The 16,021-nt window shown below is 42.0% G+C and overlaps 1 protein-coding gene across 3 annotated transcripts in view; it reads right to left on the bottom strand.

Moving 5' to 3' along the window:
- Positions 1-16,021, bottom strand: part of RAP1GDS1 (Rap1 GTPase-GDP dissociation stimulator 1) — a 104,045-nt gene that overhangs the window by 24,250 nt on the left and 63,774 nt on the right. For 2 of the 3 annotated variants that reach the window (XM_064148362.1, XM_064148363.1), the window contains exon 5: positions 6,513-6,659. The exons of the other annotated variant lie outside the window; for it this stretch is intronic. In XM_064148362.1, coding sequence (XP_064004432.1) covers positions 6,513-6,659 — 147 coding nt within the window. The remainder of the gene's footprint in view (positions 1-6,512; positions 6,660-16,021) is intronic. 3 annotated transcript variants of the gene reach the window in all.

Below are 16,021 nucleotides of genomic sequence, written 5' to 3'. Positions count from 1 at the left end.
CGGAGTGGCTGGAGAGCAGCCAGACAGAGAGGGATCTGGGGGTACTGATTGATACCCGCCTGAACATGAGCCAGCAGTGTGCCCAGGTGGCCAAGAGGGCCAGTGGCATCCTGGCCTGCATCAGGAATGGTGTGGTCAGCAGGAGCAGGGAGGTCATTCTGCCCCTGTACTCTGCACTGGTCAGACCACACCTCGAGTACTGCGTTCAGTTCTGGGCCCCCCAGTTTAGGAGGGACATCGAAATGCTTGAGCGTGTCCAGAGAAGGGCGACGAGGCTGGTGAGAGACCTCGAGCACAAGCCCTACGAGGAGAGGCTGAGGGAGCTGGGGTTGTTTAGCCTGGAGAAGAGGAGGCTCAGGGGTGACCTTATTGCTGTCTACAACTACCTGAAGGGTGGTTGTGGCCAGGAGGAGGTTGCTCTCTTCTCTCAGGTGGCCAGCTCCAGAACAAGAGGACACAGCCTCAGGCTGCGCCAGGGGAAATTTCGGCTCGAGGTGAGGAGAAAGTTCTTCACTGAGAGAGTCATTGGGCACTGGAATGGGCTGCCTGGGGAGGTGGTGGAGTCGTCGTCCCTGGGGCAGTTCAAGGCAAGGTTGGATGTGGCACTTGGTGCCATGGTGTAGCCTTGGGCACTGTGGTAAAGGGTTGGACTTGATGATCTGTGAGGTCTCTTCCAACCTTGGTGATACTGTGTGATACTGTGAAATTCTCAAGTTCTGAACCTGCAATTCACATCTGTCAATAAGACCAAGGCAGGCTTGTTCTCCTGTAAATACAAGAGACAAGTCTGTTAAAAAGAAATTTAGAAATAAGATTGATACCTGCAGCCCTTAACAGTTTACAGAAATGAGAAGCATCTGAGTGGGTCAGTCTTGGCTGAAGGGACTGCAGATTGGGTAGCAGAGAGTAACTGCTTATCTCAGCCTTTCACTGCAGGAAATGGACAGGGCCCTCCTACAGCAAGAGACAAATCCAGGGGACACATGCATCCTTCCTATGTGCAGTTGCCTAGCACGGGATTAAAATGAGCCATAAAGCCAGGCAACATCATGTCTCAGGATGAAATAGCATTTGTATCAGCTTCCTAAGCAGAATTGATGCACAGTGAGCAAGAAGCATGAAAAAAATAAATGCCTCTTCTGAAACTGTGACTTAGAGCTGCAAAGGAAACTCTCTCAGATTTTACACTACTGCTGTACATTGCACTAGGAAGAAGACTCTGTGTTCTCTCATAGTGAAAAGCACTGACAGTGATGCTGTACAGATGCATGTACAGGTAGATAAAAGGCAATCAATACATGCGCCAGCACAAAGAATTACCTACCTAAAACTTGAATTTCAATGGCTCCATGTCCTTCGGTGACACAGATGGAAACTCCAAAGAGTAAGATCTGGGGAGAATATCCCAAATTGAGAACTTTACTGGGGGCATTTTAAATGCTGATTTAGGCTAGTTCATGATTTTGGACAGAATTTCAGAAAACTGACTAGTCTTTTGTCTGTCTCATGAGTGTCATTATAATGCTGAAGGAGGTTTTCTTTTGTGCAAATTAATGGCATTGTTGCATACCTTAGAGAAACCTGTTTGTAATCCCTGTGTCTGTATTAAATCATCACATAAGTGACTACACTGACTACACTATCATAAGAAACAGACTTTCCATTTGCTTTTACATTACTTTGCATTGAAGTATATTCAGGTCTTGAAAGTGTGCTGGACATCTTTAGCTTGTGATGGAAACGAAACAAAACCCACAGCAAGTGTGAAAATCAGCAAAGGTAAGTCTTAGAAAGAAGGGTTACTGAAATACTGCTGTTAGACCTTAATAATGGTGCCATAAATCTCTCTTTCATTTCTTCTTTATGTAGCTTTTACAGATGGTAAACAGTGCAAATCGGTCCTCAACATTCATTCCAGTCACTAAGTTTGTGAGAATAAGAAGGGCTTGGCAGGTGTGGGATTTAACATCAGAATGTTCCATTTTACAAAGGCACTGAAAGAAGGACAGCCTTGACAGAGTGGAGTTCAATGTGAAATGAGATGAGCAAGCAATCTAGAAACAGAATTATTTTTACCTACATATTATCTAAATGCCTGTACAGTTTCACATGTGTGCTGTATACTTCAGGCCTCCGGTCTGACTACCTAGTAAGCCAACTGGCCTGGTTCTTCTGTCATTTCTGTGATTCCTAAAGAATGCTTTCATGGTTTGCTTTATAAACCTCCAGCTACCATACAGACTGATCTCATTAACTGACAGCCTTGGCTCACAGGATTATGAGATCTACAGCATAGCTACTCACATCACCGATTCTTTCACATGAGTGTTTGCACATGATTAGCAGTTTTATTAGAGTACTTATTAGTTTTTCACTCTTTATCCAAGCCTACTTTGCCTCTTGCTTTTTAAGCAGATTTCATAGCTACACAGAGACTATGTGTAATAATAATAGTCTTCAAAACAGGAGAAGCACAACAACATACTGGAAGGTGACACAAGAGCAGCTTTAAGTATGTGTACCCCAAATAAAGTTTGCACAGCTTGACAAAGATAGAATTATTATAGGGCTTTGTCAAGACTTCTCTTTTGGGACTAAGCTATGAGCAAAACCATTCACAGACAAAGACTTTTCTTTTGGGACTAAGCTATGAGCAAAACCATTCACAGACATGTGGCTTTTTTTCATTCCTAGACATACCTGCAACTTTTGCATTTTAAGAGCAACAGAAAGCAGGGATGAGCTACTTGCATCTGATTGAATTCGAGCAGTAAAATACAGTTGTGACAGAGAGGGTCAAGACAGTCTGGGCTGAGGGAAAAGAAAGGTGTCACATCAGAAAAAAACACTCTGATATCTAGCAACACAATTGAAAACCATCACTCTTTAAAGCTTAGAAGAACTGCAAGAGATACCAGAGACAAGCTTGTTTTGTTATCATAGAAGCCACTGATGAAACAATCAGGTTCCAAAGAGGCAAAGGAAGAATTTAGAGACAGCAGGCAAAAATAATTCGTGAGCACAAGCAGATGTCACAGGAACCTTGTAACTGCAATCTTAGTTTTCAAGCTTAGACAACAGTGTTACGGAGTTACAACTGCAAGGTAAGTGTCCAGAATTGGGATGAGATACAAGAATGCTCTGTTTAGGGGAAGAAAGCATTTACAGTTGCCATTATGGTAAAACTCCCTATGCTAGTTAAAAAATGTCTCTCCTGTTAAAAAAAGGGAATAAGAAGACATTGATAGCTATTAAGAATAAAGCAGGAGCTAAGTAGCTATTGCAAAAAGAGAGCAATTAATTGACAGGCCAAAAAACCCCAAAGCATTTATGTAAAGCATCAGAAAATGTGAGGGTGTTCACAGACAATTAGATGCAACTAAGAACCACATATGCTAAAATCATCCTTATCTGGATAGCCAGGGCAACTAATAGGGTACAAGTCATTAAAATCAATAAAGAAATCTAAGAGCCTACCTGTAATTTTGTACCATAGCATGCTAAGCAGGGCAAGATTACAGGGACAAGAAGAGTGAAGGTACAGGTGTGACTTCAGAAGCTGAAACACTTCCTTTCTCACGTGCCTCATGTTTTTAAAATCCAATTTGTTTCTGTAACTGCAGAAGAAGCAATTTGGGACTCTAGGCTGCAATCCCATATTCTTCATCCTTCAGCAAAACTAATGCAGTGTGTACTTCCTAACTAACAGGGGATCAAGCCTTTGCAAGCAAATCCTGGAAATGGTTATCTGCTGATCTGCGAGCACAAGGAACTGGCAGGGAAGTCTGAGTTCTCATGTTTAACAGGTCAGAAAAGAACTAGATTTACTCAGAATATTATCTACTAGATTCTGTAGTGCATAGAAGTGACTGACCTCCTTGGGCTCATGTGCTGGGCAAAACAAGAGCTAGGGCCCAATGAAAAGAGTCACTAGGTATGAGTGGTCAGGTAAAGGTTTGGTAAGCCCTCAGTATTCCTCCCTGATGTGGTGGCAGAACAGGGTGGTGGTACCCAAATCCAGAAGCTGGGAGTACTTCTGCATTTCTCAGTTCTGACATTGGCTCCTGTAAATGTTGTGTCTGTTCATTAGTTTGTGCAAGATCGTAGAATCAGATAGGGTTAGAAGGGACCACAAGGATCATCTAGTTCCAAACCCTCTGCCATGGGCAGGGACACTTCACACTACATCACAGATGAAAGATGTCATTTAGCAGAGTAGGGAGCAGCTAGTGGATCCACCTAGTTGTCACTGAACTGCATGTGAACTGCATCAGAATAATCTCTCTTACTAGGTGGAATGAGTCATTTATTTGATGTTCATAACAGGCTGTTCAGGGGTTGGACTCGATGATCTCTTCGATTCCTTTCCAACCTGTGATCCTGTGCTCTCAGCCCTGCTTCAGAGACTCTTTTCAGAAGGTGTTTGTTTGGGAAATTTATCTCATAATTAATTTTCTGGAAGATCTTCTGGGATCACTGAAGCAAAGCTAATAAGTTGTCATTTTCCTTTGCAGCACTTCTGAACTTGTCTAAGTCTTGAGCTACCAAATATACTGCATGCTTATTAGTCTTAATTAATCCAGAGTATTCTGCGATCTTAGAGGTGAAAGTATTTGCTCCAAATATTTTAACAAACAAAGACAACATGGAGTCAGTTGCATGAAATATAATAAAATGTCACACTCAAATGCAGACATGAAGCAAAACAGTTTCTGAAAACAGTATGAAATAAAGGAACTAGAAAGCTGCTCTTTGGAGAAGAAAGAAATACTGTAAGCAAATATTCTCAGATAATACTAAGAAAAGAGGGGGAGAAATGTAAGAACAAGAGAAAGAGGTGACACATAGAGCAGTGGAGTTGGATGGGTAACACAAAGAGATGAGAGTTTTGAAGAGATGGCACAGAAAACACACTATGCTAGAAGAGATGATTAAGCAGATAAAATTAAACAGTAAAGGTTAAAAAGAAAAAGTCTGTGGACCATCCTGAAAAGCAGAAAAGTTTTGGAAATCCAGAACTTGAGAGAGGCCTTACAAGAAAGCCAGGAAGGGACTTTTTACAAAGGCTTGTAATGATAGGAGAGAGAATGAGATTTAGACTGGAGATCAGAAAGAAATTCTTTATAGTGAAGGCAGTGAGACATTGGCACAGGTTGCTCAGGGAGGTCATGGATGTCCCCTCCCTGGAGGTGTTCAAGGCCACGTTGGATGAGGCCTTCAGCAACCTAATCTACTGGAAGGCGTCCCTGCTTGTGGCAGGGAGGTTGGAACTAGATGATCTTCAAGGTCCCTTCCAACTCAAGCCATTCTATGAACGTATGAAAGCAAGTGACAGCAAGTGGCAGGTTTAAGGAACTGGTAAACAGCTAACAAAGAAGCTATGTCTTCCTCAGATACAACAGCACAATGCAGGAAATGGGCACGATCCAAGGAACAATGTGATAAACTAACTGTATTTGCAGTCTGTGCCATTACAGGTCAAGAAAACAGCCTAAGTTGAGCTTTCCTAATTTATCCCAATTGGTTTAGAGGTTCATCTTTTGAAAACCTGGAGATGAGTGAATGCTGTAACTATGCTTTGGCATATTACCATGCTTGCAAGCAGCAGCAAACTAGGTACTAAAATATCAGTACATCTGTATAACTAGTGTAGGAAGCTATCTTCTTCCTCTCACTGGTCAAGGATTTCTCATTTAAGATACTACCCAGCCCCTAAACATCTCCATTTAAGGAGACAAAGAACATTAACATACACATTTTTAGACAGACCAGAGCTGGACATACACATAGATTATTTTCCATTCATCTCAGAAGAAAGTAACACATTCCACAAGGAGCAAACAATGTAGGAAAACTGTTTGGTGTACATACCCCCAAATCATCATCAAGACCAATACAGCACACCTGCAGCAAATTACTCTTATGGCAGTGTTTGATACTAAATGAAAAAGAGAGGACTTAAGGTAGCCTTCTAGTTTACTTCTGTTGAGTTACAGAATTATTTTGGTTGGAAAAGACCTCTAAGATCATTCATAGAATCATAGAATCAGTCAGGGTTGGAAGGGACCACAAGCATCATCTAGTTCCAAGCCTCCTGCCATGGGCAGGGACACCCTACCCTAGATCATCGAGTCCAACCACAGACCTAGCACCACCATGGCCATTAAACCACATCCCATAGTGCCATGTCCACACATTTCTGGAATGTTTTTTTTCCCTTAAGATGTAAGATATATCTCCATGTACTGTTTTTAGGCAAAGTAGGAAATTCTAGATGTTGATTTAAGAACTTTTACACTGTGTACTATATGGAACTATATAGCATTTTGGGGAACACAATTTTACTGAAACAGAGAACTGTGTCTGTGAGTTAAGGTGCTTGATCTTTTCAGCATAACTTAGTGTTAGTATCCACAATATAAACCTACACTTAACATTTGGGGTTTGTTTGTTTTTCTTTTGAGGAAGTTGTTCTCCTACTAGACATAAAGCAAATGTTTGGTGTTGTTTACCATTCTCATTGCTATAGTTCATCAGCATGCCACAAAAGACAGTCAAGAGCTTCTCATTGGCTGGATCTGTTTTACTGCACAGTGACCTTATCTGGTCTACTACAATATGTGCACCACCTGCATGGTCAACTGCGTTCCTGCCCTCATCTGTAAAACAAAGAGTTACATTAAAAATAAAAGAAATCAAACCCCATTGTAGAGTCCCAAACAGAACAGTAACATGCAAAACGAAGTTTTCAAACAGAATGAAGTCATATTCAGTGCTGTCAAATCCATCTAGAGGGATGCTTGAGGGCCAGCTTTTAGTGCAACAGAACTAGGAAAGTGAAAACACCTACAACAAAAGGGATTAACCACTTGGCACTGATACCTTTGCAGATGAGTTCAGCGTTTGAGGCAGAGCTGCTGGAGCTGATAAATAATATTCTGAAGACACATTTTGCAAGAGGGAGGCTCTGAGCACTTCACAAAGTCTAGTCCACACATCTTTATGGACCAGGTAAATTATTCTTGCACACCAAGACATTGAAATACAGAAAACAAATTGGTTTAGGTTACTTAGAAACAAAACGGGAAACAAACCAAAGCTGACAGGGGTACCAGTTCCCAGTCACAAACTGTTCTTGCGCTCACTGTGCCACATGTTATGTCATTTGCTCTTCTGTACCTGCCACTTAGTGCCACCATCAGATTCTCAGCCATTCAGACGTGGCTAAAGGAAGAAATTGCTCTTAACATATAAAAGACTACAATGCTCTGAGGTGTCAAAAGCAACACACTACTTTGTGAGGAAGTCCTATGTAACAGATCAGATTAGATGTCTCAGTGTAGGAGTAAGAGAAGAACTGCCTCCTATTACAGTAATTGACATTACCGCTTCCTTTCCCAGCAGGCAATCCACAACACGACAGCAGTCAATAACCCAAATTCCACGATTTACAAGAGGAGAGATTTCCAACTGAGGCACAGTTACAATCAACTGGAAAATCTGGACAAAACCAAAACCCTGGAGAGCAAATCACTAAAGGTAAAGTTCTGTAAATTAAAAAGACCCCACCCTCTCCTCAATTTCTTAATGGCCCTGAAGCAAATCTGCTCTTTCCCTTGTTATTCACTCTGTCATCACTCTGCGCTCTCCTCATTGCATGTAGAGGCCAAACTATCAGATTTTCCTTGCTCTGCAATGTATGCAGTATGAAACCCAAGGCTGTCTTCCTTTAGAGTATGGTCTTCTACTATGAAGTGTTCCAGCAGTCTTGTTAATACTATTATACCCCTCACGTACTATATATACACACACATACAAGAATTGATATATACACCCACACACTATATATATATATTCATGAATATAAATACACACACATACCTATTTATGGGGCATATATAGGGACTTCAGATAATTTGTTGAGTGGAGCTGAAAGAGGAAGGGTAATTCTTGCTGGATCTAAGCTATTAAATTTATTACCACTGTAATAAGTGTTTTGCAGAATAACTGGGATGCCATAGAGGGAAAAAAGGTCATTGCCATGACTTTCTCCACATTAAATGTGGTGATGACATCAGAGGACTGTGTTTCACTGCAAGTAGGTATCTCTACTTGAAAAAGGGGAAAATGGAATCTGTTTACAGTTAAACAAATTCTGTGTCAAGGAAGGACTATTAAAAATAGAAGAATTATAACAGAGATAAATCTCTCAAACCCTCGAGGGAATGACAAACTTAAGTGTAATGCTAAATGAAAGGAAGTCCTACACCAACAGTGAGATGACATAGTCAGGTGTTCAGACTCAGCAAACCAGCAAGGGGAAAAAAAAACAACACTGGCTGGAATATTCCAACAACCTATTCTATTTGTCCTTATTTATTCCAGCATCATCTTGTATTTTTTTATGATGTCAGTTACAAGAAGGCATGACTTTTGTATTTGACTCAACTCTTACGAGTCAAAACAGCCATACAAAATAAAACTGAATCACAGATTCTAGATCAGACAGCCTGAATGTAGTCCTGAAATTAATATAATGCAATTGAAACCAACAAACTAAATCCATTAAAAAAAAATAAGCTTGAGATAAGAGCTGTCAGTCTTGCACCTATGTTGTGATATGGAACTGCATTTGCAATATGTGAGCAGAGAACAGTAGACAGTTGGGTAAGGGTTAGGAGCAAGGGTTTTAAAAAATCCAAAAACCAGCCACAAGCCAAGTTCCTTTCCTGGATGGAATTTGGCACAACTCCACTGAAAATAGCTGTTTGATAATATCTTACAACAAATGAAAATCAAACTTGTATAGTCTTTTACTTGTTTTCTCTCTGTTTTGCCAAAGTTATATATCAAAAGCTGCTGTATCTGTAAGTAGGTAATAGTCTCTCACTTCAAACACACAACAAAATTCTTATCCACACAATAGGGATCAGCTTCTGCTCTCCAGATAGCAAATGCTAAGTTGGAAAGATCACAAGTAAATCTTATTCCAAGAAATGCTTTTCTGTATCTATAGTATAATCAAAAAGTTAGAGCAAAACAAACTTCAGGATCCCTCCCAAGTAGGTGTCAGGCTATAAGTGCCAGGTGACTTGTGATACGACAGTACCATGACTACATAGGCTGGAGGATTCATAAAAGAGATGCCTTAATTGAATTTCTTGCTCCTGTTCTTTCCCATGCTAGAGCTCACCCTGGGTAGCTGCTTCTTTGCCTTAGGCAGTTGGGTTAACACCAGACCTGGGCTAGTGCTATAATTAGGATATCCTGGTGCTGCGTTCTTAGGCTCAAGGGGATTAACTCAGCTCATTACTGCAGGGCCATAAAGAATCCAGTAACTAATGAGGGAGGAAAAATCTGAAGGTCCTGACTACCCACTCTAAGGTCACACTATGCCATCCTGTTGCATCCCCAAGCAAACACCATACTTCTGACTCAGAATGCTCTACGTACTTATTACTATCTTGATTCTCCCTGCTCCGTCGCTAAGAAACAGATTTTGCACACTGAACTCCAAATCATTTACAGTCAAAACAAGACCATAGCATGTTTCTGTGCCTTGTTCTCAATCCAACTACTACTTTGCAGCTTAGCAGCTCTATGAACTCCCAACACTTCACATGCTTCCAGCCTCCCAGAAGCTGTGTTGAATTTTTTCCCCGTGACCTCTTTAAATAAACATTTGTTATTCCTAAGAGATCAGTGCTCGAACAGTTTAATGAGCACATCCGCATGGCTGCTTCAAGACGCTCTGCTGCAGCTCACTAATGACAATGCTGGCATGCAGCTTTTGGTTTAAGCATGCACAATACTGTTTTAAGTATGTTTAAGCAAGCTAAGCAACCACAGGGATTATCTTTTTTCCCTGATAAAGTATGATTTATTACAGAATGGATGTGTTTAAAAGTTGTTTGGATGTGGTGCTTGGGGTTTAGGGTGCACTTTGCACAGTAGAGATATTGGTTGGACTTGGTGGCCCAGGGAGGTGGTGGAGTTGCCATCCCTGGAGGTGTTCAAGAAAAGCCTGGATGAGGCACTTAGTGCCATGGTCTAAGTTGACTGGCTAGGGCTGGGTGCTAGGTTGGACTGGATGATCTTGGAGGTCTTTTCCAACCTCTTCTGCTTGATTCTATGATCCTGAGGGTCTTTTTCAACGTGAATCATAGAATGGTCTAGGTTGGAAGAGACTTCAAGGATCATCCAGCTCCAACCCCCCTGTAGGCAGGGACACCTCCCACTAGAGCAGGTTGCTCAAGGCCTCATCCAGCCTGGCCATAAACACCTCCAGGGAGGAAGCACCCAATGAATTATTACTTCCACTGTACTCTTTAGCCCAGTGCCACAACCATGACTAAGAATCAGTAGAGCTTCTTTCTCTATCATGAGTTGCTCACAGAAATTCTGTGTAAAACTAAAGGTAGATTATGAAATTACTGTGACTGCTCTTGTCCAGTTTCCCTGTAGCTCAGCCATGCCAGCCCCAATGGGTGGCTAAGTCAAAAGCCAATCTTTTTTTGAGTGTGCATGATTGGTAGGTCTTTAAAGTGCAGTATGAGTACTTGAAATTTGCTTTCCCCAAAATACGTTACCGTAACATCCCTTTGAGTTTTCTTTTCCAGTTTACTAAACCCTAAAACAAACTACTGGGTTGTAAAAAGTTAACAAGAAAAAAAGTGACAGCTTAAAGAATTAAATTAATTAAAGAATTATTCTCTGAGGGGTTTGAAAGCACCATGACTGTACAGTTGTCTACAAATATGAATGATTGCAAATAACTTAAAAGGAGAAAAGTGATAAAAAGAGAGGTTGGATTAAAAGAAGAGTGAGCTACACATCTTGTGTTGTTCACTCATTGTTACTGAAACTGTAAAAGCTTTTCTTCCTGAGAGGGACATTTTTTAAAAAGTCTTCATAAATATGAGGAGAATTCTGCATTTTTGGCTTTCTTACTTTGTTTAGCTTTGAAGTATGAATAGCTGAGCCATAGAATCATAGAATCAACCAGGTTGGAAGAGACCTCCAAGATCATCCAGTCCAACCTAGCACCCAGCCCTAACCAATCAACCAGACCATGGCACTAAGTGCCTCATCCAGGCTTTTCTTGAAGACCCCCAGGGATGGTGACTCCACCACCTCCCTGGGCAGCCCATTCCAATGCCAATCACTCTCTCTGTGAAGAACTTCCTCCTAATATCCAGCCTAGACCTACCCTGGCACAACTTGAGACTCTGTCCCCTTGTTCTATTGCTGGTTACCTGGCAGAAGAGGCCACCCCCCACCTGGCTACAATGTCCCTTCAGGTAGTTGTAGACAGTAATAAGATCACCCCTGAGCCTCCTCTTCTCCAGGCTAAACAGGCCCAGCTCCCTCAACCTCTCCTCATAGGATTTGTGCTCCAGGCCCCTCATCAGCTTTGTTGCCCTTCTCTGGACATGTTCCAGCAACTCAACATCTTTCTTGAATTGAGGGGCCCAGTCCTTAATGTTTGAATTTTTAACTGTCTTTTAGAGTGGCAGGAAGACTTAGGGAGTAAAGCAGGATTTCTTTCCAAGTCTGCACATGACCTTGTTTAAGGCTCTGGAAACATCTTCCATTTATTTATTTGTTTGTTTTTACATTGTTTATTTCCTTGCTGCTTGTGGCTTCTGTTTTGGATGTAAATTAAGCAGATGTGTCCTCTGAGCTTATTGAAATACAAGCAATACACAAACTTTACAGACTACAAATGAATGCTTGAGGGGGAGCACGTAAAGAATTGAAAAATAAGATCTGTTTTGTGCCGTAGATTTTATTTCCTATGGACCTGTACTGATTGAATTCTAACTTATTTATTCTGTTTATTAAAATAAATCTTCCTAAAAAAAAACCAAAACAAACACCCTCCCCCCCAAAAAGAAAAAAACAAACCAGGAGGAAGTAAATATTTGCACTGAAAAAATAAGTAGGACATGTCATACCTACCTCTTTAAAACAAACCTTCAGCTCAGAGAGTGCAAAAGCTGCAAATCTATTTGGGCTTGGTGGCTTTTTAATTCCTCTTTTTTCCCCATGTGAGCTTTTGTTCTGGTTTAAGGCATGAGAGTTTTGTTGCTTAATTCAGTAGAGTTAGTAATCAGAATGTACACTTTAAAAACAGTAATAGCCCAAGAATGATTTCTTTAATAGATCTTTCTTGGTGCTCTAGGAAGATTTCCTCCTCATAATGATGAAGCCAGTGAAGAATAAGTAAATTGGAATAATACTGGTTTAACAACTTTCTAAAGAACATTTGTTATTGATGATGTGGCCTTCCAGGACCTGAAGGGGCCCTACAAAAGAGCTGGGCAGGGACTTTTTAGGGTATTATGTAGTGACAGGACAAGGGGGAATGGAGCAAAGCTGCAGGTGGGTAGGTTCACACAAGCCCTACGAGGAGAGGCTGAGGGAGCTGGGGTTGTTTAGCCTGGAGAAGAGGAGGCTCAGGGGTGACCTTATTGCTGTCTACAACTACCTGAAGGGTGGTTGTGGCCAGGGGGAGGTTGCTCTCTTCTCTCAGGTGGCCAGCTCCAGAACGAGAGGACACAGCCTCAGGCTGTGCCAGGGGAGATTTAGGCTTGAGGTGAGGAGAAAGTTCTTCACTGAGAGAGTCATTGGACACTGGAATGGGCTGCCTGGGGAGGTGGTGGAGTCGTCGTCCCTGGGGCAGTTCAAGGCAAGGTTGGATGTGGCACTTGGTGCCATGGTCTAGCCTTGGGCACTGTGATAAAGGGTTGGACTTGATGATCTGTGAGGTCTCTTCCAACTTTGGTGATACTGTGTGATACTGTGTTCAGACTGGACATGAGGAGGAAGCTGTTCACCATGAGAGTGGTGAGAGCCTGGAATAGGTTGCCCAGGGAGGTGATCCAAGCCCCATGGCTGGAGGTGTTTAAGGCCAGGCTGGATGAGGCTGTGGGCAGCCTGCTCTAGGGTAGGGTGTCCCTGGCCACGGCAGGGGGTTTGGAACTAGACGATCCTTGTGGTCCCCCTTCCAACCTTGACTGATTTCATGATTCTATGATTAACTGCTGTTAAGTACTAAATATTAATGTGAATGTATGTGTTGGCATGCATATGGCATACTTAGTTTTTAGCTGATGCAGTATTTGTGTTGCAAAGGCTTGGAAAAAAAATACTGCATCACCAAGGACTTCTAATTCCAAGATTGCTGTAGGTAAAACATTATTACTGTACAATTAAAAACGGAAATTTTAATTCTCTGCAAACTGTTCTAAAAAATCAGTTTTCAACCAACAATTTAATAGAAACAACCAGTTGGAAGAGACCTCCAAGATCATCCAGTCCCACCCAGCACCCAGTCAACTAGACCATGGCACTAAGTGCCTCATCCAGACTTTTCCTGAACACCTCTAGGGATGGCAACTCCACCACCTCCCTGGGCAGCCCATTCCAATGTCAAATCACTCTCTCTGGGAAGAATTTCCTCCTAATATCCAGCTTATACCTGCTCCACCACAACTTGAGACTGTGTCCCCTTGTTCTGTTGCCTGGGAGAAGAGACTGAGCCCCACCTGGCTACAACCTCCCTTCAGGTAGTTGTAGACCTAAATTTAAAGCCTCTGGTCTCAATGTCATGATATTGCTTGGGAAGCAGCTTAGTAGATGGTATTTGCATTTGGTAGGATCTACTACAATGAAAAGGTTGTGGCCAGATGCCACAAGGGTGACCTTCATCAAAACGATTAGACAATAGTGTGCCATTATCAATACCAGTTGTGTGCCAGGATTCTGCTGGTTTTCCATAGGGTACTGAAAATGGTTATGCCATTTTTGGAAGAAAACTGCATGTGACTTATTTCCAGTACATTTAATTCTGAAGTGTCTGGTTTCTTGCTTTAGGTCCTGAGGCAGAATTACAGAATCATAGAATCAACCAGGTTGTAAGGGACCTCCAAGATCATCCAGTCCAATCTACCACCCAGCCCTGCCCAGTCAACTAGATCATGGCATTTGTGTAGCTTCTCATTTTTGCACTTAGTCTGTCTTTGCAGATCTCTGCAAGAGGTCTGTACAACCATATATGACAGGCAGCTGAGCCAAAATAAGATTTTCTAAAGAGAAGCAGTACAGAGTTCAAGGTCTGGTGTTAAGGCATAGATCAATAGAGATCTGGGTCTTAGGGTCTTGACTGGGCAATGCTTAAGAATTTAGCTTTGATTGTAAGTGAGAAAGCAAAACTGGTGGTTAATAGGAATGAGTGGGCTAGGAGCTTTGCATCTAGTAATAGAATTCAGTCAAAATTCTGTCCCTGAGTGAGGCTGAGGAACCCATTGTCTGGGGATGCAATAGTGCAGCTGCAATTGGTACAGGCTGCAGACATGGTGAGGGAGAAAGCAGGAGGGCAAGGAGAGGAAATCATGTCTCCATTTCTTTCCTTAGCACTTCCTCCTTTGACAAAAATTTGAGGGCAAAGGTATATATAGCATATGCTAGATAAAGCATGTTTAACAATTACAGCCTGTACAGGAACATGCAGTAAAGGATCTGTTCTTAAACTGTAGGACACCACAGAACAGTCTGCAGACTGTGGTTACATTCACTGCTTTGGAGCTGTCGGGGAGGGGTATTCTGCTGCCTGCGCTGATTTTGGTGGGGGGGAGAAATTAATTGTGGTAAGATAATATTATATAGAAGTATGTATTTATTAAACTTAATGTTCTGAACTCTTGCCACCCCCAACCACTGTATGTTAATATTAACATTCGTTCTATGTGGTTATGAAAACATTCTAGGGTAAAATATGTACAGTAACTTATTAATAACTAGCAAATATTCAAACTATAAACAGAGAGAGGAGTTTTCCCCGCAGCTTAATGCCATTTGGGGTCTATATTCGTCCAGCAGAGTGAGCTGGAAACTCTTTTCTGCTTTATGGCAGAGACAACTTATATTACAGATGTATTCAAGCATTTACTCACAGTTCTTATGAATTATCAATCACCCTCCGGGGATATGTCACAGCCTATATAAATGTCCATCCAATCTTCAGGGAACTCTGCCTGTGGACTTTGAGGCTGGAATCCTCCTGGCTTCAGGGGCAGGACAGTCTCTGACCTTGTTCTGGCTTCTTCTGGCAGGACCTTAGGTGCAGAGGCAGGATGCTGTATGTTCCCAGCACGGTGTCACGCTGGCTACACAGGCCAATTGTGTGCAGACAATCCAGGGTCTGCTCCTTGTAGCTCGTGGCAGTGGAGCTTACCAGGCAGTGATAAGGCAGTGGGTGTGCAGTAGGATGCACGGCTGCACAGGCGACTGAGCTCCATAGATACAGGCAGGCAATACAGGATCTAGTCCTGTAATTTCTACTGCCTTCTGCCATAAAGCAGAAAGAGCTCCTTGGGCCCATCTACTGGGCAAGCAGCATATTGACCCGAAGCAGCATTTGGCCGTGGGGAAATTCCTCTCTCTGTTTATAGTTTGAATGTTTACTAGTTATTAACAAGTTACTGTTTGATGTTATTCCTAGAATGTCTTCCATAACTGTGTAAGGACAAATATTAACACTAAATTCAGTGGTTGGGGGTGGCGAGAGTTCAGAATATTGAAATTAATAAGTTATATATTTTTATAGAATATCATCTCACACCAATTAATTATTCCTCCCTCCGCAACAATTCTGCACCATGCAGCATTCTCTCAGCAACAGACACCTGCTTCACAACTTGTTGCACAAAATGTCACCAAGCAAAGTGATGCATGCCTGCTGGGAAGAAATACAGGATAATTGAGGCTTTCAATGAGGAGAAATATTGCTATGAGTCATTCAATATGGGCTTGATGTTGTAACTTCAGCCTAACACTGATGGAGGATTTAAAGGCCTTCCTCATGAGTGTAAGTTGCAGCAAAAGAGGTTTCGCCTCAACACAAGGAGGAACTTCTTTACTGTAAGGGTTACAGAGCACTGGAACAGGCTCCCCAGAGAGGTTGTGGGGTCTCCTTCTCTAGAGACTTTCAAGGCCTGCCTGGATGTGTTCCTCTGTG

The sequence above is a fragment of the Pogoniulus pusillus genome, chromosome 9, assembly GCF_015220805.1.
Source record: "Pogoniulus pusillus isolate bPogPus1 chromosome 9, bPogPus1.pri, whole genome shotgun sequence".
Classification (NCBI taxonomy): domain Eukaryota; kingdom Metazoa; phylum Chordata; class Aves; order Piciformes; family Lybiidae; genus Pogoniulus; species Pogoniulus pusillus.
The sequence above is the reverse complement of the archived record's forward strand: the minus strand, read 5'-3'. Positions and strand labels throughout refer to the sequence as shown.